The sequence below is a fragment of the Geotrypetes seraphini genome, chromosome 3 (assembly GCF_902459505.1).
Source record: "Geotrypetes seraphini chromosome 3, aGeoSer1.1, whole genome shotgun sequence".
Lineage (NCBI taxonomy): Eukaryota > Metazoa > Chordata > Amphibia > Gymnophiona > Dermophiidae > Geotrypetes > Geotrypetes seraphini.
In genome coordinates, this window is record NC_047086.1 from 3,773,071 (window position 1) to 3,794,076 (window position 21,006).

Below are 21,006 nucleotides of genomic sequence, written 5' to 3' on the forward strand. Positions count from 1 at the left end.
AGGCGTATGTGCCAGTTAGGTGCATTGGGCGACAGGAGCGGCGCTGGCGGCGGATGGCGGGAGGAGGGCTCATGGTCCTGCCGCCGCTGCCGCTCCTGTTCACAGCGGCCTGCACGTCGCAGACTCCCCCCCCCTTCCCGCAACAACCGCTACTGCTCCTGTTCAAAGCGGCCTGCTGAGGTTCGCGACCGGCTGTAACGAACCTCGCAGGCCGCTCTCCACATGGTAGCACGTTCCCTCTGACGCGATCGCGTCAGAGGGAACATGCTACCGAGTTGGAGAGCGGCCTGCGAGGTTCGTTACAGCCGGCCGCGAACCTCAGCAGGCCGCTTTGAACAGGAGGATCAGCCACCACGGGGATCGTGAGAAGAGCCGCCGAAAAAAAACCTTCAGCCACAGCAGAGAACCTTCAGCACGCAAGAAGGGAAGGGGAGGGGCCGAACGGAGCAGGGCAGCTCACGGTAAGAGAAGGGAATGGGGGTGGGGGAAAATGCTTCTATTGCTTCAGCAGGGACCTGGAGGGGAAGGGAAATATCACTGCTGCTTCTGCAAAGGAAAGTGGTGGGGGGGGAAGAGAAGGGAATGGGGGTGGGGGGAAATGCTGCTACTACTTCACAGGGATCTGGAGGGGAAGGGAAATATCACTGCTGCTTCTGCAAAGGAAAGTGGTGGGGGGGGAAAGAGAAGGGAATGGGGGTGGGGGGAAATGCTGCTACTACTTCACAGGGATCTGGAGGGGAAGGGAAATATCACTGCTGCTTCTGCAAATGAAAGTGGGGGGGGGAGAGAAGGGAATGGGGGGTGGGAGAAAATACTGCTACTGCTTCAGCAGGGACCTGGAGGGGAAGGGAAATACCGCTGCTGCTTCTGCAAAGGAAAGTGGTGGGGAGGGAAGAGAAGGGAATGGGGGTGGGTGGGGGGAAATGCTGCTACTACTACTTCACAGGGATCTGGAGGGGAAGGGAAATATCACTGCTGCTTCTGCAAAGGAAAGTGGGGGGGAGGGGAGAGAAGGGAATGGGGGGTGGGAGAGACAGACAGACAGACAGACAAAGGGTGCCAGGGAGAGAGAGAGAAAAATTGCAGGAGGGAGAGACACAGAAAGAAAGGAAGAAAGAGACAGGAGCAGGGAGAGAGACATAAATAAAGACAGACAGCCATATATTCTAGCACCCGTTAATGTAACGGGCTTAAACACTAGTTTAAAATAAACACTGAACAATTAAAGACCCGGACAACAGAAACAATCAAGAGGGCAGCCGCAGAAGCCTAAGAGAACATATCACTCTGCACATCTTTGCATTGACTTTTAATTTCCAAGCTTAGACCATTCTTCTAATAAACAGGACAGTTAAGGGATTAGGGAGTTTCATTTATTAAGGGAATGATTAATACAGCAATAAGGGATTAAGAGTTAAAGGCAGCCTCATAAAGGTGAGCTTTTAGCTTAGATTAGAACAAGTTCATGTAGGACATAAGAATTTCCATACTTGGACAGACCAACATAAAAAAGCATGAAGGCAGATAAAGGCCAAATGGCCCATCCAGTCTGCCCATCTACAGTAACCATTATCTCTTTCTCTCTCCGAGAGATCCCACGTGCCTATCCCAGGCTTTCTTGAACTCAGACACAGTCTCTGTCTCCACCACCTCTTTCAGGAGACTGTTCTATGCATCTACCACCCTTTCTGTTAAAAAGTATTTCCTTAGATTACTCCTGAGCCTATCACCTCTTAACTTCATCCTATGCCCTCTCATTGCAGAGTTTCCTTTCAAATGAAAGAGACACGACTCATGCACATTTATATTACGTAGGTATTTAAACAACAATTTGCCCCCACCTATAGCCACCCTCTTAGCTACCTACTTCGAAAACAAAATCGCAAATATCAGAGCCTCTTTCAGCAGAACACCCTTACACATAGAGACATCATTTCTACCAACAGAAAAAGAATCAGTTGCAGCAGATAGAACCTGGTCCCATTTCTCACCTATAGAATGGGCAGAGTTCAACAATCTTTATAATAAATACAGCCATGCAGCCTGTGACCTCAACCATTGCCCTCCATACCTACTGAAAAACTCAAGCATATTATTCCGATCCCTACTTCTACAATGGATATACTCATCATTACTAGGGGGTTATTTCCCACAAGAACTCAGCGAAATCATAATAACTCCAATATTAAAGGACCCTAAAGGAGCAAAAGACCAACCTTCCAATTACAGACCCATTGCCTCAATCCCATTGTACATCAAGCTGATGGAAGGTCTTGTAGCAAAAACTTTAGCCTCTTACCTAGAGAATCACAACATACTCTACCCCACACAATCGGGATTCAGAGCCAAATACAGCACGGAGACATTACTAGGAACACTGATGGACACTGCAAGACAACACCTCTGTACAGGCAAGAAAATCATGCTGATACAACTAGATCTTTCTGCAGCCTTCGACTTGGTAGACCACGACATGCTTCTACAAACTCTCGACTCAATAGGAATCTCAGACAAGGTACTTGCATGGTTCAAAGGATTCCTGCAATCAAGAACTTACAGAGTTAAAACAATGCAAGAAAAATCAGAACCATGGTCTAACCCCTGCGAAATTCCCCAAGGATCACCCCTATCACCCACACTATTCAATATATACATAGCCTCCCTCAGCTACTACCTAGATAATCATGACATAAGTTCATACAGCTACGCAGATGACATCACTATTCTCTTGCCCTTCGACCAACCAGAACCCGTCATGACTAGCATAATACACAAAACTCTAAAATCAGTTGAAATTTGGATGACAGAGCACAAATTAAAACTTAACACTGACAAAACAAATTTCATCCTACTAGAAAACAATAAAACTCCAACATTAACTAATCTTGTAATAAACTCAATCTCATACCCAATACAACCTACACTAAAATTGCTAGGAATCACAATTGACAGAGGCTGCACCATGCAACCCCAAATTAACAAAATAATAAAGGCATCGTTCATGACCATGAGAAATCTAAGAAAAATCCGAACATTCTTCGAAAAGAAGTAATTCCTACTATTGGTACAATCTCTTATCCTTGGGATGATAGACTACTGCAACATACTATACCTACCTTGTCCCACGACCATGATGAAGCAATTGTAGACAATACAGAATACAGCCCTGAGACTTGTATATTTCCTAAAAAAATATCACATGATCATATCACAGAAGCATACCATGACTCGCACTGGCTTCCAATAGAAGCGAGAGTACACTTCAAATTCTACTGCTTACTTTACAAGGCTTTCAATGGAGAGGGCCCAACCTACTGGAATAGCCGACTAAATCAATCCTCCTTAATCAGACACAGAAGATCCCACTCACTTTTCTCTCACCCATCATCCAAAGATGTCAAACGAAAAAAACTTTATGACAACCTAATAGCCTCCAAAGCAGCTAAACTGGACAGACAAATCACTACTCTGTTATCTTCGACTTCAGACTTCAAAGCCTTCAGGAGAGATATTAAAACCATACTCTTCAAAAAACACATAAAACCTATCCAGAACAACTAATCCCAACCAAATATCTAACACTTTATTTACCCTTAGATCTCTCTAATACTCTTTTATCTATCAAACGTTATCTAAAACCCATAATTTCACCCTATTCTTATCTCCTAAAGACCTCCATTTTCCTTTGGTAACTCTTTACCCAATGTTTATTACCTTAAAAAATTATATGTCATCACTTATTCTATTCCTTTTAATTTGAAAGTAATTCTTGTTTTTAGTTTGAATGTAATCTGCCTTGAACCGCAAGGTAATGGCGGAATAGAAATCACTAATATAATGTAATGTAATGTAACTCTATCCTATCTCCCCTCTCCCGCCTTTCCTCCAAAGTCTACAGATTGAGATCTTTAAGCCTGTCCCCTTACACCTCATGACGAAGACCACACACCATGCACCATATATCAAGCCCAGTATTCTGTTTCCAACAGTGGACAATCCAAGTCAGAAGTATCTGGCAAGACCCCAAAAAAGAAAAAATCCATTAAAAAAAAACGATTAACTTTGTAGACTTTAGACCAGGGGTGCCCAAATGATCGATCAGAATCGAACAGTAAATCACAAAGGCAACATGAGTTGATCGCTTTGCCTTTGCAATCTTTTTCTCCCTGCTGCTTCCCCGACTCAGAAGACTTCACTTCCCTTCACTTCACTTCCGAAACAGCACTTTGTCTAACCACCGCATCCTGGCACCGGCTCTCCTGCAGAGTCACTTCAGCGAGGCGGTCTCCAAACCCCAGGGTGAACTTAACCCGGCCAGGAACACGACTTCAATCCATTGCGCGAGCTCACTGGTGGGTGAGCGAGCTAAGTCTCCTCTCTTTGGTTGCACTTTGCTGGCCCACTGCATGGTAGGTGGAGGCAAAAGGTGAGGCGGGCTTGTGGGCGGGGAAAAAGTGCAGGGCCCACAAGAATTCACCTCTGGCGTCAATTCTAACGTCGGAGAGGAAGTTCTGGGCCAGCCAATCCCTGCCTGGCTGGCCTGGAATTTCCTCCCCGACATTAGAATTGACGCTGGAGATAAGGTGTTATGGGCCCAGCACTTGTACGTGCCAGGCCTGGCTCAGGGAAAGAGCAGGGAGAAATTGGCGTGCTAGCTTGGGGGTGGGGTAGGGAGAGAATCAGGGAAGTGAAGAAATCGTCACGATGGCTTGGGGGAGGGGGCAGGGGGAGAGAGAAAAAAAAGAAATATTGGCTTTACAGAAGAAGGAAGTGGATCCAGAGACTGATGAAATCACCAGACAACAAAGTTAGGAAAAATGATTTTATTTTCAATTTAGTGATCAAAATGTGTCCGTTTTGAGAATTTATATCTGCCGTCTATATTTTGCACTATGGCCCCCTTTTACTAAACCGCAATAGCGTTTTTTAGCGCAGGGAGCTTATGAGTGTCGAGAGCAGCGCAGGGTATTCAGCGCATCTCCCTGCGCTAAAAACCGCTATTGCGGTTTAGTAAAAAGGGAGGGGGAATATTTGTCTATTTTTGTATAGTTGTTACTGAGGTGACAGTGCATAGAGTCATCTGCCTTGACCTCTGATAAAACCCCCGAATACAAATGATAATTAACATTTTCTCTGCGTACAGTGTGCTTTCTGTTTTTAAATTTTATTGTTGGTAGATCATTTTGACTTGGTCATTTTAAAAGTAGCTCGCAAGCCCAAAAAGTGTGGCCACCCCTGCTTTAGACAGTCTTCACTTGTGTGTGGAAGAGATCTACGTTTTGGGATCTGCAGGTGCTTTCTAATGACATAAACTTCTCGGATCTTGGCTGCTGTTGGAGACAGGATGCTGGCTCAATGGGCAGCCTTAAAGCAGTATTTTCAGCAGAGAAAACCACATATTTATTTTCCCTGAGGTGGCAATATTCAGAATGTGAAGCCCTGGCTAGAGTTGGAATATAGACCTTTGAAGATAAGAGGGCAACGTGTGAAAGAGATCTAACACCGCATGTCCTTAAAAATCTTGTGGTTAGGCTTTTTCCCGCCTAATTTTAAATGCTCATTATTACTATGTTTTTGTTTCTATTTTCTGCTTCTCTTTGTGTCTGTTTGTATAATGAGACCAGTAACATTTGGACTCCTAGAGCAGAGCAGAAGACAGCCCAGTCACATGGAGATCTGAATCCGTCCCGTCCCAGGATATACAGTAATATTGGCCTTGTGTTTGTAGCTTTGCAGGAACTGAAAGAACTGAGGATGAAACAGCAAAAGCTTCGAGATGTATTGGAACAAGTCTTAGCAAAGACGTACGGTAGGTTTCCAGAATATAAATGTGACTCCCCAAGAGAACGTCTCTGCAAAGAATAGGCCTTTCAAACTACTAACTTGGTTTCTGAACTGTGGGGAAGCTCTGCAAGGTTTAGGTCCTAGGTAAGAAAGTAGCTTTAAGTCTTTAGAGATTCCATTGAAGAAACGGCATTGGGATATTTGGATGTAAAGGAGAAAAGTTAGCTTCCAGCAGTGTCTCATTGGGAACTTGGCTGACAGTCCCAGCCATCCTCCCCTGGCTTTGCTGCTCAAAATCAAGAATACTCACCCCTCAGTCAATGGCCATTCCAAGCAATCAAGATGACTTCTATTCAGTGCAATCCCTGTGGTGCTTCAGTTCCAAGGCTTAGGGCTTGCCCCATCTGTCTTTCTTGCCCCTTCTTCATGCCTTCCTCCCCTCCTCCTCCCTCACAATATGGCATCTCCCACTCCCTTACCAGTTCAGCATCTTTCTCCCGTATTGGAATCTGCCACTCACTTGTTCCCTCCCCCACCCCCAGAGACCTTTAAGCTTGGTATCTCATGCATATGCATTGTGGATATCCTGCAAATCCAGCGGTCTGGGTATGCCCCGAGGGTTGAGAGGCTCTGGGAAAGCAGACCTCCCTGTTGCTCCGCTGCCGGGGTAATTTCAAGCTAGAACTGCCTCCCTTCCAGGTCTACTTTTATTCCAGGGGCTTAATCTAGCCTTCCTGAGTTTGACAGGAGATTGTGTTGGGTTGTATTGTGTACATTTATTATTCACCTTATACAAAGCGAAGGACAAATGAACAGACATAATAAATGCCATTACAAACATCGAACCATAACAGCAATCATCAACACATTTTGCAAAAAATATGGCGTTTCAGCAATGGAGTAAGCGAATGGTTAGTGCAGTGAGCTGAGATCGATCCCCACTGCACCTCCTCGTAACCTTGGCCAAGTTACTTAACCCTCTATTATCCAGATACAAAACTTAGCTTATGAGTCCACTGGCTTTGGCAGTGCATTAAACCCCTTTGCCCGTGATCATCACATATTTACTGTAGCTTATAACATGAAGAAGTTATCAAGACAGCCTCTTTCTAAATTGGCCTCACTATCTAAACTCCCAATGTATAAATTCTGTCTTTGATTGCATTTTACAAGTCTTTCTCTTATTGTGTGACATAATTTAATCAAATGCTTGCAGCATAGCAAGGGAGAGGAAGCAACAGTGGCTTTCATGGATGGGCCGACCACATAGGCCATATGGTCTGTATCTGCCCCCTTTTTTCTGTGTTTCTAGATCATTTACAGTATATATCTGTTGCAATCCAAACTGGCAAGACAGAGTTTATATACCAACATCTGACCTTTGTCAAACAGCATGCCAGTTCTCAGAGTGGGAGGAACGAGGGGTATCAACTTGTGCTTCTCGTGCTGACTGCAGCATAAAGCCCTGACAAGGCTAGTTGTTAAGCTTTATGCTATGGGTTCCTCTTGGAAAACCGAGAGCTTCCTGCCTACATAACTCTGACATGTGGTCTCTTCCACAGAGCCTCCAGAGTGTCCCGAGAAGTGGAATAAGTTCCAGAACAACTGCTATTACTTCTCCTCCAGCACAAAGACTTGGCAGGATGCTAGAAAGTACTGTATGGAAAATGAAGCAGACCTGGCTATAGTCAACAACCAGACGGAACAGGTAGCATCAGTGATGAGCATCAGAGGGCAGGGACAGGCACAGCCAGCTCTACCCATGAGCTGCTGTGGTGGTGCATTTTTAAGGAGAGTTGAAACTCTAGAGATGCTATGGAACACTCCCTGGGTTGATTTCGCCCATCCATGAGATCTGGTGATGATCAAGTTCTTAAAGTCAGTAAGAAAGGGGCACTTCCAAATCTCATTGAAATATCCCTCCCCAAACTGTTCCATCCTTGGTTTATAAAGTGAACAGTAGGGGAACTTTAGAAACAGACAGATCTTTAGATGGGGAACACCGTAGAAAATAAAAATTGTGTGAGTGATAAAGTGTACAGGTTATAGGGCATATCATTGGAGTAAAATTACATAGCATAAGTGGTTGAGAAACAGTGCCAGCTTTTGGATGGGATGGATCTGGATGTCTCCCCAGGCATCACCCACTGGGCTGGTCCAGAGACTCCCAGGTCAAAGAGGAGCTGGATGAGAAGCTGAGCCCCACCAGCTGATGAAGAGATGTCCCAGACAGGAACAGAACATTTTTAAGGGTGGAGGAACCAATCTACAGCCTCACTCCCAAGTTCTCTAGTTACTGATGCAGAGCTTGGCAAAATATTAGTGGAGTCATGGCCCCAGGGATCCAGCCCAGTCTACTTCTTATGGTCCCAGAAGTAAAACAAGTGTCAGTGGAGTCCCAAGGCCATGCCCCCAGAAAACAAGAGTTGTGGCCATAGAGAAGAATCCCAGTGGGAATCCCTAGGCACCACTGGAGAAGGCCATATTCTCTGCAGCCAACCAAAGACGTAGAGACAATGAGGTGGGAGCAGAGCCTGATGGATTTTATTAAACTCATATAAACTTATTTAGTATTTAAAGAGCCAATCCATCAAGCCCAGTAGCCTGTTCTCACGAAAGCCAATCCAGGTCACTAGTACCTGGCCAAAACCCAAGGAGTAGCAATATTCTATGCTAACGATCCAGGGCAAGTAGTGGCTTCCCCCCTGTCTTTCTCAGTAACAGACTATGGATTTTTCCTCCAGGAACTTGTTCAAACCTTTCTTAAAACCAGCTACACTATCCGCTCTTACCACATCCTATGGCAACATGTTCCAGAGCTTAACTATTCTCTGAGTGAAAAAATATTTCCTCCTATTGGTTTTAAAAGTATTTCCCTGGAACTTCATTGAGTGACCCCTAGTCTTTCTAATTTTTGATGGAGTGAAAAATTGATCCAATTGTACCCGTTCTACTCATGGACTGTGACAAATTGCAGGAAGATCTTAGGAAATTGGAAGACTGGGCATCCAAATGGTAAACGAAATTTAAAGTGGACAAATACAAAGTGATACACATCAGGAAGAATAATCCAAATCATTGTTACCTAATGTTCGGGTCCACCTGCAGAGTCAGCTCCCAAGAAAAAGATCTGGGTGTCATAGTAGACACTACACTGAAATGGTCTGTCCGGTGAGTAGCTGTGGCCAAAAAATAAACAGGATGCTATGAATTATTAGGAAAGGGATGGTAAATAAGACCAAGAATAGTATAAGGCCTCTGTATCACTCCATGGTGCAACCTCACTGTCAGCATAGCTATTGCTAGCAATCAGCATTTTCAGTTGGCATAACTAATGTCAGCAAAGGCCTAAGGGAAATTATATCAATCTGACTCTAGGATGTTGATGCAGATAGATCACATACAGTAAGCATCCAGGCAGACTGTTTCATACAGCCCTAAAGACAGTTTCAAATAGCCTTAATTAAATCATGATTACAAACCAACTTGCAGCTAAGAGGGGCGAAGAGGTGCTAAGAAGATGTGTTAATGTCTGATGCTTAGGATGGACAGCTTAGGATATACAATGGGTCCAGGTGCACAGATAACTAAGATTAATCAGAAACTGGGATACTGGAAATTACATTTGACTTCAGCCTATTCTTCTTCTGTCTAGCACAAGTTTACTATGTTTAAGTTCTATTGAAGCTCAATAGATTCTGTATTTAGAATAAGTTTCCAAACTATAAAAGCCCCCTTGGCTCTGGTCTCTCTTGTCTCTCTTGCTAGCTTGGGGGTCACCCTCCCCACCCCCCTCTCTCTCTCTTTCTTTGTGTGTTCTCTCTCATTCACAAGAACACAGAAGCAGTCTCTGTAATTGTAACTTTTATGAATCCTACTTTTCTGTATGCCTATTTCTATAATATATTCTTTATGCAATCACCTCTGGCTGTGCTTCTCATTTGATTCTATTCCTGGTGAATCTTCGGTGAGGGAATTGAATCTGGGACCTGGCATTTTGTAAGGGCGCCTCTCACATAACCCCTACAACCTAACATTGTGGGGCCACTATCAATCCTTACACTCACCTTGAGTATTGCGTTCAGCTCTGGTCACTGTATCTCAAAAAAAATATAGCAGAATTAGAAAAGGTTCAAAGAGCGACCGATAAAGGGAATGGAACTCCTTTCATTTGAGGAAAACTGAAACAGGTTATTGCTCTTCAGCTTGGAAAAGAGATGGCTGAGGGGAGAGATGATTGAAGACTCTTCACAAATCCAAAACCTGTTATTTCTTTCTCTGTAACATCACTAAAATCCAAGCCTTCCTTTTTGAGCGCACTGCCAAGACCGTCATCTCCTGTAGTCTAGACTACTGCAACCTGCTTCTCACTGGCCTTCTGCTAAACCATCTCTCCCCCCTTCAGTCTGTTCAGAACTCTGCTGCATGCCTCATATTCCATCAATGTCACTATGCCCACATTACCCCTCTCCTCAAGTCACTTCATTGGCTCCCTATCCATTTCCGCATACAGTTCAAACTCTTCTTACTGACCTACAAGTGTATTCACTCTGCAGCTTTTCACTATCTCTTTTCTCTCATCTCTCCCTAGACTCCTCTTTGGGAATTCCGCTCATTGGGTAAGTCTCTCTTATCTGTACCCTTCTCCTCTACAGCCAACTGCAGAATCTGTCCCTTTAACCTTGCTGCACCGTATGCCTGCATCAAATTGCCTGATTCAGTATGTCAGGCTCCATCTCTGGCAATTCAGATCCAGACTCAAAGCCCACTCCAACCACCTGCTAAGCACCAATATCTGTCTTATCATATCCTCTGTAATTCCCCCACCTGGGCACTGTGTATTGATGCACCTTCGTGTCCAATTTGTCTGTCTTGACTAGATCGTAAGCTCTTTCGAGCAGGGACTGCTGGTTATCCTGCCGTTATATCGGGCGATGGTGTGCCCGCATCTGGAGTACTGCATCCAATATTGGTTGCCGTACTTTAAGAAGGATATGGCGATACTCGAGAGGGTCCAGAAAAGAGCGACACGATTGATAAAAGATATGGAAGACCTTTCGTATGCTGAAAGACTAGAGAAACTGGGGCTCTTTTCACTGGAAAAGCAGAGACTTAGAGGGGACATGATTGAGACGTACAAGATCATGAAGGGCATAGAGAAAGTGGAGGGACAGATTCTTCAAACTTTCAAAAACTACAAGAACGAGAGGGCATTTGGAAAAGTTAAGAGGGGACAGATTCAGAACCAATGCTAGGAAGTTCTTCTTCACCCAAAAGATGGTGGACATCTGGAATGCGCTTCCAGAGGGTGTGATAGGGGTTCAAGAAGGGATTAGATAATTTCCTGAAGGAAAAGGGGATAAAAGGGTATAGATAGAGAATTACTATACTGGTCCTGGACCTGATGGGCCGCCACGTGAGGAGACTGCTGGGCATGATGGACCTCTGGTCTGACCCAGCAGAGGCAATGCTTTTGTTCTTTTGTTCTTATGACTGTCTCTTCCATGTTTGGTGTACAACACTGCATATGCCTGGTAGCACTATAGAAATGGTAAGTAGTATTAAGTCTACAAAATCCTGAGTGGTATAGAATGGGTACAAGGGAATCGATTTTTCACCCTTTCATAAAGTACAAAAATCAGAGGACACTCAATGAAATTACATGGAAATACTTTTAAAACAAATAGGAGGAGATTTTTTTTACTCAAAGAATAGTTAAGCTCTAGATCTTGTTGCCAGAGGATTTGGTTACAGCAGTTAGCACAGCTGGGTTTCAGAAAGGTTTGGACAAGTTCCTGGAGGAAAAGTCCATAGTCTGCTATTGAGACAGATATGGGGAAAGCCACTGCTTGCCCTGGAACGGTAGCATGGCATGTTGCTACTATTTGGGTTTCTGCCAGATACTGTGACTTGGAAACAGGAAACTGGGCTAGATGGGCCATTGAGATTTAATTGAAGACATTCAAAATATAACTGTGAAGGGGGAAGTACTCGTAATAGGTGATTTTAATATGCCCGATGTTGATTGGGGGTATCCCTATTGCAGAGATCCTGAATTCTTGCAGTTAGTAATGGAACCCCTGTGGGATGGGTCTCGGTGCTTACAAATGGGGAGAGGGTTTCTGACGTTAAAGTGGGTGATCCTCTGGCTCCAGTAACACAGGGATTGGTGGCAAATAAAGACTTCCACAGTCCATCCAGTCTGCCCAGCAAGGTGGCAAAAGAGGCTCCCGCCACTTTGCATGGGCCCCAGCCGCCCATGCTTGAATACTGGTTGTCAAGTCTCCACCATGCCAACCATAGAGTCAGCCCAACATGATGGGATGATAATGCTTGGCTATAACCAAGACTCAAAGTAGATGTTTCCCCTCCCATCTGAGTTGTGCAGCACCTGGAGTTGGCGAACTTCACCTGTCTTTTGCTATTTTCAGGATACAGACCATAGAAATCTATCCAGCATGGGCCTCAACTCCGCCATGCTGGATTTGGCGAATCTTCTTTCAGTCTTTTTGCCATTTGTGGGAATCAGACCATCAGCACTAGTTCCCACTACTCTTATCTAGCACCACACCTCACAGCCAGGTTGCGTTTTCATTCTCTTTCTCTTATGGCCTCCCCTGCATCTATCCTGTGCATTTTTGACTCTACTCTTTCCTGCAGGGGCTCATGATCTATGAGCAATTGTCTCCTTTCAGCATAGATGCTTTTTCCCCACTGGCTGGAGATCTTTGATGCATTTCATCGATGTATTTCTTGTTTTCATGATACATACATTTACACTTTGCTCCATGAACTCTTAATTTCATATATCAACTGCTATAATGTGGCATTTCTCAGATGAGTAGCAAAAGACTTCATCTTTGCAGGATGCACCAATTCATTGTCTATGTTGCACTACAACGTTTGATCGTATCATTGAAAAGAGTTGGTTTCCAGCCCATTACCGTATTCAGCTTAAAATGTTATGTTTAACATTCAAAGCCTTTTCTACTGAATGTCCATCGTGTCTTGCATCTTTTGATTACTCCTGTTCATGCAACCATCATCACTCTGCTGCACTTCTGGAAATAACTAGACATTTTGCCTGGTGCCAGCCCTTTGGAACTCTTGGCCTAGTTTATAGAATTGTACTTCATCTGCATGAGTGCGGCTAATGGAAACTCTTAATGGCACTGACACACGCTAAAGTGATAATGCAGATGAGCAACTCTAGCTGTGAATTTGTGCTCAAGTCAATGGAGAGTGAAGTGATCGCCAAAGGTTAGGAGTAACAGTTGGATTTCAACCCTGGATTCCTTGGGTCTGCCTCTCCTCCATAGCAAGTTAGGACAGGTGGGTAAAGAAAGCTTACATGCATCCTCACCTAATTAATCCACACCAAGGACTAGGGTGGGGGGTAGGGTTACCAGACCCCTAGACCCCGCCCCCATCAGGGTGTAGGGTCATGAAATGGTTAACTGTTGTTTGAAATATTGTTCTGGCCTACATAGCTGAAAACAGTGTATAATCTACTGACATCATCTGCTTGAAATGTATGTCCCTACTTTACCACATTGTAAGCTAAATAGATAAGAGTTTGAGCCATGATGTACCCTGCCCTCCTGAACATGTAACATTTAGAACTGCAAGGCTTAGATAAGCAGAGAAATGAGCTAGCTTCCTACAGGACTATAAGTTGTACCCCTGAACCTATCATAAGTGCTGGCTTAGGACCAATAATAATTGTAGAAAAGTTATAGAAATAACAAATGAAAATTGTAGTTTTTGCATATATTAGTTTGCATATATTTAGTGAAAAGGGCATAAAAGTCTGTGCATTTCCTGTTTCTAACACTCTTGTAAGCAGGCTGTTCACTGCACAAGGGTCCGACATGCTGTAATAAACCTCTTGTACTTTCTTCATGCCTCTGACTTTGTGTATCCAAGTGACCTTTCAGAAGCTTTTCAAAACTCAGACAAAGTGCAAGGTTTTGAAAAGGCATCTGGACCCCTGGACATATCCTCTAAAGGACATGTCCAGGGAAATCCGGACACCTGGTAACCCTTGGTGGGGGGAACCTATTGATCACTTTTTCTCTGGGCAGAAGTGGAAAAAGTTGTACTCAGTTTCCATTTGGGATGGAATCTAGGCTTAAAGTGCCATCTCTAATTCTAGTGTGTGTGCTTTTTTTCTCTCCCTCTTCTGTTAGGACTTTATCAACAAGAGAATTCAAACCACACGGAGCTGGATTGGTCTTCATGACACGCTGAAGGAAGGAGAATGGATATGGGTTGACAACTCTTCTTTAACATTTCAGTAAGTAGCTCAGAGCAGGACTCAGAAGGGCTTCATTTGAAAGTAACCAGCCTGCCTTTCAGGTTCAAGTCATGTAGAGGCTGAATGAAACCGAAACCAAAAACTACACTTTGCTTGTGTGAATGCAAACCAATGAGGCCCACCGGGAATTGTCATAACCCATAGGAGATTATTCCCAAGAACTGCAAGCACTGGTGACAACAAAGACTTCTCAACTAGTCTGGCAGGTTTAGATCCCCAAAGTCATTACATATCAGTATGTAATTAAATATCTTCTGAGACAGGACCCTTGTGAGAACAAAACTGCTTAAATAACAAGGGAAAGTGCCTTTGAGATATTTCACATTTAGTTAAAGGACAACCATGATATAGATTCTTCATAAAATAGGGTAAAGGAGTCCAGACACAGCTCTACACTGAGAACATTATACCTCAGCCAGCAGTTGGTAATGGAACCCATGAGAGATGGGGGGTCATAGGATTTAGTGCTTACATACAGAAAAAGTGTTTCTGATGTTACAGTGGGGGATCATCTGGCATCCAGTGATCACTGCATGGTATGGTTTAATATTAAGATGGGTATAGAGAGGCTCATTCAAAAGCAAAGGTTCTAGACTTTATAAAAACTAACTTTGTTCAGATGGGGGTTTACGTCAAGGAATTATTGTCTGGATGGGAAAGTCTGGAAGAAGTGGAAATGTGGTGGCAAAACTGAAGGGAGGGATTGTAAGGGCAACAAACCTTTTTGTTAGGCAAATATGTACAAGTAAGAGGAAAGTATGTACAAGTAAGTAGTAGCTGAGAAGGTAAGGAATAAGAGGTTAGCTTTCATAAACTACAAAAGATCATAAAAGAGGAAGACAAGCAAAAATATCTGGAAAAGTTAAGAGAGGCTGGTCGTGTAGTCAGGAAAGCAAACATGCAAATGGTAGAAAAAATAGCTGACAGGGTAAAATGGGGAGACAAGACATTTTTTTTAGACAAACAAAGTAAAATCAGAACCATGGTTCAACCCCTGCGGCATACCCTAAGGGTCGCCATTATCCCCAATACTCTTCAAACTCTACATTGCATCCCTTGGCACCTGCCTAGACAAATTAGGCTTAACTTCTTATAGCTATGGAGATGACATCACCATCCTCCTTCCTTTTGATCAACCAACACCCTCCATGACAGACATACTACATAGAACACTAGAAACAGTAACACACTAAAACTGAACCCAGACAATAATTTTAAACTGTTTATACTTTAGATAACATGTTGTTCTTTTATTCTCAATATTTTGTACTTCACTGATTGTCCAGTTTCTCTTCTGTGTAAACCGCCTAGAAGTTGTTTGATTGTTGGCGGTATAGAAGAATAAAGTTATGTTATGTTATGTTACAAAACAAAATTTATACTTCTCGAAAAAAATAAAACCCCCAACCATAACAAACTTAGTAATAAACTCAATCACATACCCCATTCAACCCACCCTAAGACTTCTGGGAGTGATGATAGACAGAGGCTGTACCATGCAACCACAAATCAACAAAACAATACAGAAATCATTTGCGATCATAAGAACATAAGAAGTTGCCTCCGCTGGGTCAGACCAGAGGTCCATCCCGCCCAGCGGTCCGCTCCCGTGGGTGCCCATCAGGCCCATCACCTGTGCAGTGGTCCCTGACTATTCCTATAACCTACCTCTACTCCTATCTGTACCCCTCAATCCCCTTATCCTCTAGGAACCTATCCAAACCCTCTTTGAAGCCCTGCAACGTGCTCTGGCCTATCACAGCCTCCGGAAGCGCGTTCCATGTGTCCACCACCCTCTGGGTAAAAAAGAACTTCCTAGCGTTTGTTCTAAACCTGCCCCCTTTTAATTTCTCCTAGTGCCCCCTTGTACTTGTGGTTCCCCACAGTGTGAAGAATCTATCCCTGTCTACCTTTTCTATGCCCTTCAGGATTTTGAAGGTTTCTATCATGTCTCCTCTAAGTCTCCCCTTCTCCAGGGAGAACAGCCCCAGCTTTTTCAACCTGTCAGCATATGAGAAGTTTTCCATACCTTTTATCAGTTTAGTCGCTCTTCTCTGGACTCCCTCAAGTACCGCCATGTCTTTCTTGAGGTACGGCGACCAGTACTGGACACAGTACTCCAGATGTGGGCGCACCATTGCACGATACAGTGGCAAAATGACTTCCATCGTCCTGGCTGTGATCCCCTTCTTAATGATACCCAACATTTTGTTTGCTTTCCTAGAGGCCGTTGCGCACTGTGCTGACGCCTTCAAAGTTGTGTCTACCATCACCCCCAGGTCTCTTTCAAGGTTACTTACCCCTAGCAATGATTCCCCCATTTTGTAGCTGAACATCAGGTTCTTTTTCCCTACATGCATGACCTTGCATTTCTCAATGTTAAAGCTCATTTGCCACTTTTTTGCCCACTCTTCCAGAATCATTAGGTCCCTTTGTAGGTCTTCACAGTCTTCCGCGGTTCTAACCCTGCTGCAGAGTTTGGTGTCATCCGCAAATTTAATAACCTCACATTTTGTTCCCGCCTCCAGGTCGTTAATAAATATATTGAACAGGAGCGGTCCCAGCACCAACCCCTGTGGAACTCCGCTCATGACCCATAGCCAGTCTGAGAAACTTAAGGCTAATCCGAAAGTTCTTCGACAGAAAACAATTCCAGCTCATGGTCCAATCCCTAGTCCTAGGACTTCTAGACTACTGCAACATCTTCTATCTCCTCTGTCCCACAACAATGATAAAACAACTACAAACATTACAAAACACAGCCCTGAGACTGATCTATTCGCTGAAAAAATACGACCACATCACCACCGCATACCTCGACTCACACTGGCTCCCAATACAAGCAAGAATACTATTCAAATTATACTGTCTACTATTTAAAGCCATAAATGGAGACAGCCCAGCCTACTTGAACAACCGCCTAATCCAAACTACCACAATCAGGCAAAGGAGAACCCAGACACCATTCACGCACCCTCCAATCAGATTATCAGAGGCGTCAAACGCAAAAAAATGTACGATGGCCTACTGGCCATGCAGGCAACAAAACTAGATCACCAACTCTCCAATCTACTGATCACGACACCAGACTACAAAACTTTCAGAAAAGAAATAAAAACCCTGCTATTCACAAAATCCATCAAGACAAATTAACTCCGCAGGAAGCATTTCAATCCCCCAAAGTAACCCGCTCAACTCCGTAACTCTTCTGGAAATGTCCAGATAACCTCTTATGTAATCCACCCTGAACCGCAAGGTAATGGTGGAATAAAAGTCACTAATGTAATATAATATTTGTGATAGAAAGAAGTGCAAAAGTTGCATTGTGAGACCCAAAGGTGAAGGGGAGAAATATTTAGAAGCTGATAAAGAAAAGGCCGACTTGCTTAACAAATATTTCTGTTCTGTGTTCAAGGCTGAGACGCCAGGAGCAGGACTGCAGAAGACAAACCTGAATAGGGATGGAGGAGTAATAGACCCTGATAAATTTTCAGAGGGTTGTGTTCGTGAGGAGCTAGCTAAAATAAAACAAAGCGATGGGGCCGGATGGTGTACATCCGAGGGTGCTGAAGGAACTTAGGGAAGTTCTGGTGGCTTCACTGACTGACCTTTTCAATACTTCTCTAGAGTCGGGAATGGTAACGGAGGACTGGAGAAGGGCAAATGTGGTCCTCTAAACCAGTGGTTCCCAACCCTGTCCTGGAGGAACACCAGGCCAATTGGATTTTCAGGCTAGCCCTAATGAATATGCATGAAGCAAATTTGCATGCCTATCACTTCCATCATATGCAAATCTCTCTCATGCATATTCATTAGGGCTAGCCTGAAAACCCGATTGGCCTGGTGTTCCTCCAGGACAGGGTTGGGAATCACTGCTCTAAACAATGGGTGTCAAAGTCCCTCCTCGAGGGCTGCAATCCAGTCGGGTTTTCAGAATTTCCCCAATGAATATGCATGAGATCTATTAGCATACAATGAAAGTAGTGCATGCAAATAGATCTCATGCATATTCATTGGGAAAATCCTGAAAACCCGACTGGATTGCAGCCCTTGAGGAGGGACTTTGACACCCCTGCTCTACATAAAGATGGAAGTAAGGAAGAAGTAGGGAATTACAGGCCAGTAAGTCTGACTTCTGTGGTAAGCAAATTAATGGAAATGCTTTTAAAACAGAGAATGGTCAAGTTTCTGGAATCCTGTGGACTACAGGACCAGAGGCAACATGGATTCACTAGAGGTAGGTCTTGTCAGACAAATCTGATCAATTTCTTTGACTGGGTGACCAGGGAATTGGATAGAGGGAGTGCGCTAGGTGTGGTATATTTTGATTTAAGCAAAGCCTTTGACAGTGTTCCACACAGACGTCTAATAAATAAACTGAGTGCCCTTGGGATGGGTTCCAAAGTGACAGACTGGATCAAGAACTGGTTGAATGGAAGGTGACAGAGGGTAGTAATCAATGGAGATTGCTCTGAGGAAAGGGATGTTACCAGTGGTGTGCCTCAAGGTTCTGTTCTTTTTAACATTTTTATAAACGATATTGCTGAAGAGTTGTCGGGTAAGATTTGCCTCTTTGTGGATGATACCAAAATCTTCAATAGAGTAGACACCCCGGATGGTGTGAATAACATGAAGAAAGACCTGACAAAGTTTGAAGAATGGTCTGAAATTTGGCAGCTAAAATTTAATGCTAAGAAATGCAAGGTCATGCATTTGGGCTGTAAAAACCAGTGAAGGGGGTGAAGAACTTATGTGCAAGACAGAACAGCGGGACTTGGGTATGATTGTATATGATGATCTTAAGGTGGCCAAACAGGTTGCAAAGGTGACGGCAAAAGCTAGGTTGCATAGGTAGAGGTATGGCCAGTAGGAATAAGGAGGTATTGATGCCTCTGTATAAGACTTGGGTGAGACCTCATTTAGAATATTGTGTGCAATTCTGGAGGCCACACCTTCAAAAAGATATAATAATAATTAATAATAATTTTATTTCTTATATACCGCTATACCATAAGTTCAAAGCGGTTTACAACAAGATTCATGCAATGAGAGAATGTGATGTTTACAACAAGAAACATATGTTCAGAGTGGTTTGCAAGAAGATATATGCAATGAGAATACGAGATGTTTGCAACAAGAAAACAAATGTTTGGAGCAGGATACAGAAGTACAGAGCGGTTTACAACAGGATACATGAGTTCAAAATGGTTTACAAGAAGATACATGTAATGAGAATAAGAGAGGTTTACAGCAATATATATGCAATGGGGGTAAGAGGAGTAATGGGGAGAGAAAGGACCTTCAGGGATACAAAATTACCAGAGGAAGAGAATTCAAATTGCGTTAAAGAGACGGGTCTTCAGTGATTTTCTGAAGTCAGCGTAAGAAGCGGCCTCGAGTATGGGTTTTGCGAGCCATGTGTTCAGTTTAGCTGCCTGGAATAATAGCATTCTGTCCAGGAACTTCTTGTAGTGACACTTAGGCCACATCTGAATTAGCTTGCAAGCTATCTTGCAACTCAGTTCCTTACATTATATGTTTAATTTGCCTTCATCTTAACTACCTGTACCTCTCATCTAGTCCTATGTCTCAGCAATGTATTTTAATAGACAGAGCATCTTATTTTTGTTATTAGAATGTTATGTAATTTGAATATTCTAATGTGTGCCTATTAAGGGGTTTCATTTGTATTATGCCAACATAAGCATCATATCTATGTTTTATGAATGTTCTTTAATGCTGCTTATTATGGTGTTCTTATTCTGATCTCACCAAGATATATATAAAGCTCAATATATACCTCAAACTCCTCACCTCTAATGTATAATCCTTAGCTCCTCATAAGTACTACCTGGGCTCAAAAGCTTTCACAGCCCTAGGCTTTATGTACTACCTCCTCACTGGAGCTGTTATCAATTTTTATTCAAAATTTATTTTTAAATTTTTATTTAGCAACCTCTCTAGCATATTTTAAGGGTACTTAGCTTTTAATTGTGGTCTTCTTTTGAGGGAAATAGGAGCCAACATGTTTCACCCACAGAAGGTTTTTTCAAGGCTCACCATCCCTTAGCAAGCTTTACACCGACATATATGACCCCTGAATGTTGCTTAACAATAGGTGAGACTATGTCAGGGATGGCCCTGAGCTCCAGAGAAAACTATGCAGGCTGGCTAATAGGTACCCAGTGGGATTGACCTGTTAGCTACAGACCGAAGTCTGTGAATTCTCAAGCATGCAGAGTTCAAATTTGCTCCAAGCACCAAAATCACTCAAAAAAGGGATGAAATTACATCAAATTAAAAATAAAATGGGGAGAGCAAAACAAAACACTCCTGCAGGCGCATGTGCAAAAGGAAAGAACTAACAGTAGAGCTAGAGAGCCCAGTAAAATACAACAGAGGCAGAGTGAAAAATCCGGAGTGCATCCCTTCTGCAGCAGGGAAATAACCCAACTGTCTAGAATGTCTCACCTATTGCACTGGAAAATCAGTACAGATCTTCCACATTTTAGTTCTTACCTGAAGAATTCCAATAACTTTCTTGGCCATAAAAGGACCAAAGTGAGAAGCTTGAGATAAGCCAACTCCATTATAGTCTGCCAGGATTATAATTCCGTTCACTTGGGTCTCTTCAGATTGAATAAGTTTTTCCAGTGTGAGGTATATGGCACGGATGTTCTCAGTAATCGGGTAGTTACTTGGTGCCCATCGACCTAAATTGGAAGGCACAGACAAAAAGGATGGAGTCGGTCCAGAGGAAGGCTACTAAAATAGTGTGTGGTCTTCGTGATAAGCTGTATGGGGACAGACTTAAAGATCTCATTTTGTATACTTTGGAGGAAAGGTGGGAGAGGAGAGATATGAAAGAGACGTTTAAATATCTAAGTGATGTAAATGTGCATGAG

General features: G+C 43.4%; 1 protein-coding gene and 1 long non-coding RNA gene across 5 annotated transcripts in view; one reads left to right on the forward strand and one right to left on the reverse strand.

The window, feature by feature from the left end:
* The window catches only part of LOC117358200 (low affinity immunoglobulin epsilon Fc receptor-like), a 59,919-nt gene that overhangs the window by 33,745 nt on the left and 5,168 nt on the right, over positions 1–21,006 (forward strand). For both annotated transcript variants that reach the window (XM_033939829.1, XM_033939830.1), the window contains exons 5-7: positions 5,729–5,809; positions 7,347–7,492; positions 13,974–14,080. In XM_033939829.1, the coding sequence (XP_033795720.1) occupies positions 5,729–5,809; positions 7,347–7,492; positions 13,974–14,080 (334 nt within the window). The remainder of the gene's footprint in view (positions 1–5,728; positions 5,810–7,346; positions 7,493–13,973; positions 14,081–21,006) is intronic.
* The window catches only part of LOC117358201, a 167,575-nt gene that overhangs the window by 16,199 nt on the left and 130,370 nt on the right, over positions 1–21,006 (reverse strand). Inside the window, exons 2-3 of one of the 3 annotated variants that reach the window (XR_004538959.1) lie at positions 20,621–20,814; positions 8,870–8,963 (exon numbers count right to left, since the gene is read on the reverse strand). The exons of 1 other annotated variant lie outside the window; for it this stretch is intronic. This is a non-coding gene — a long non-coding RNA (uncharacterized LOC117358201). The remainder of the gene's footprint in view (positions 1–8,869; positions 8,964–20,620; positions 20,815–21,006) is intronic. One more of the 3 variants, XR_004538958.1, reaches the window with a different exon arrangement.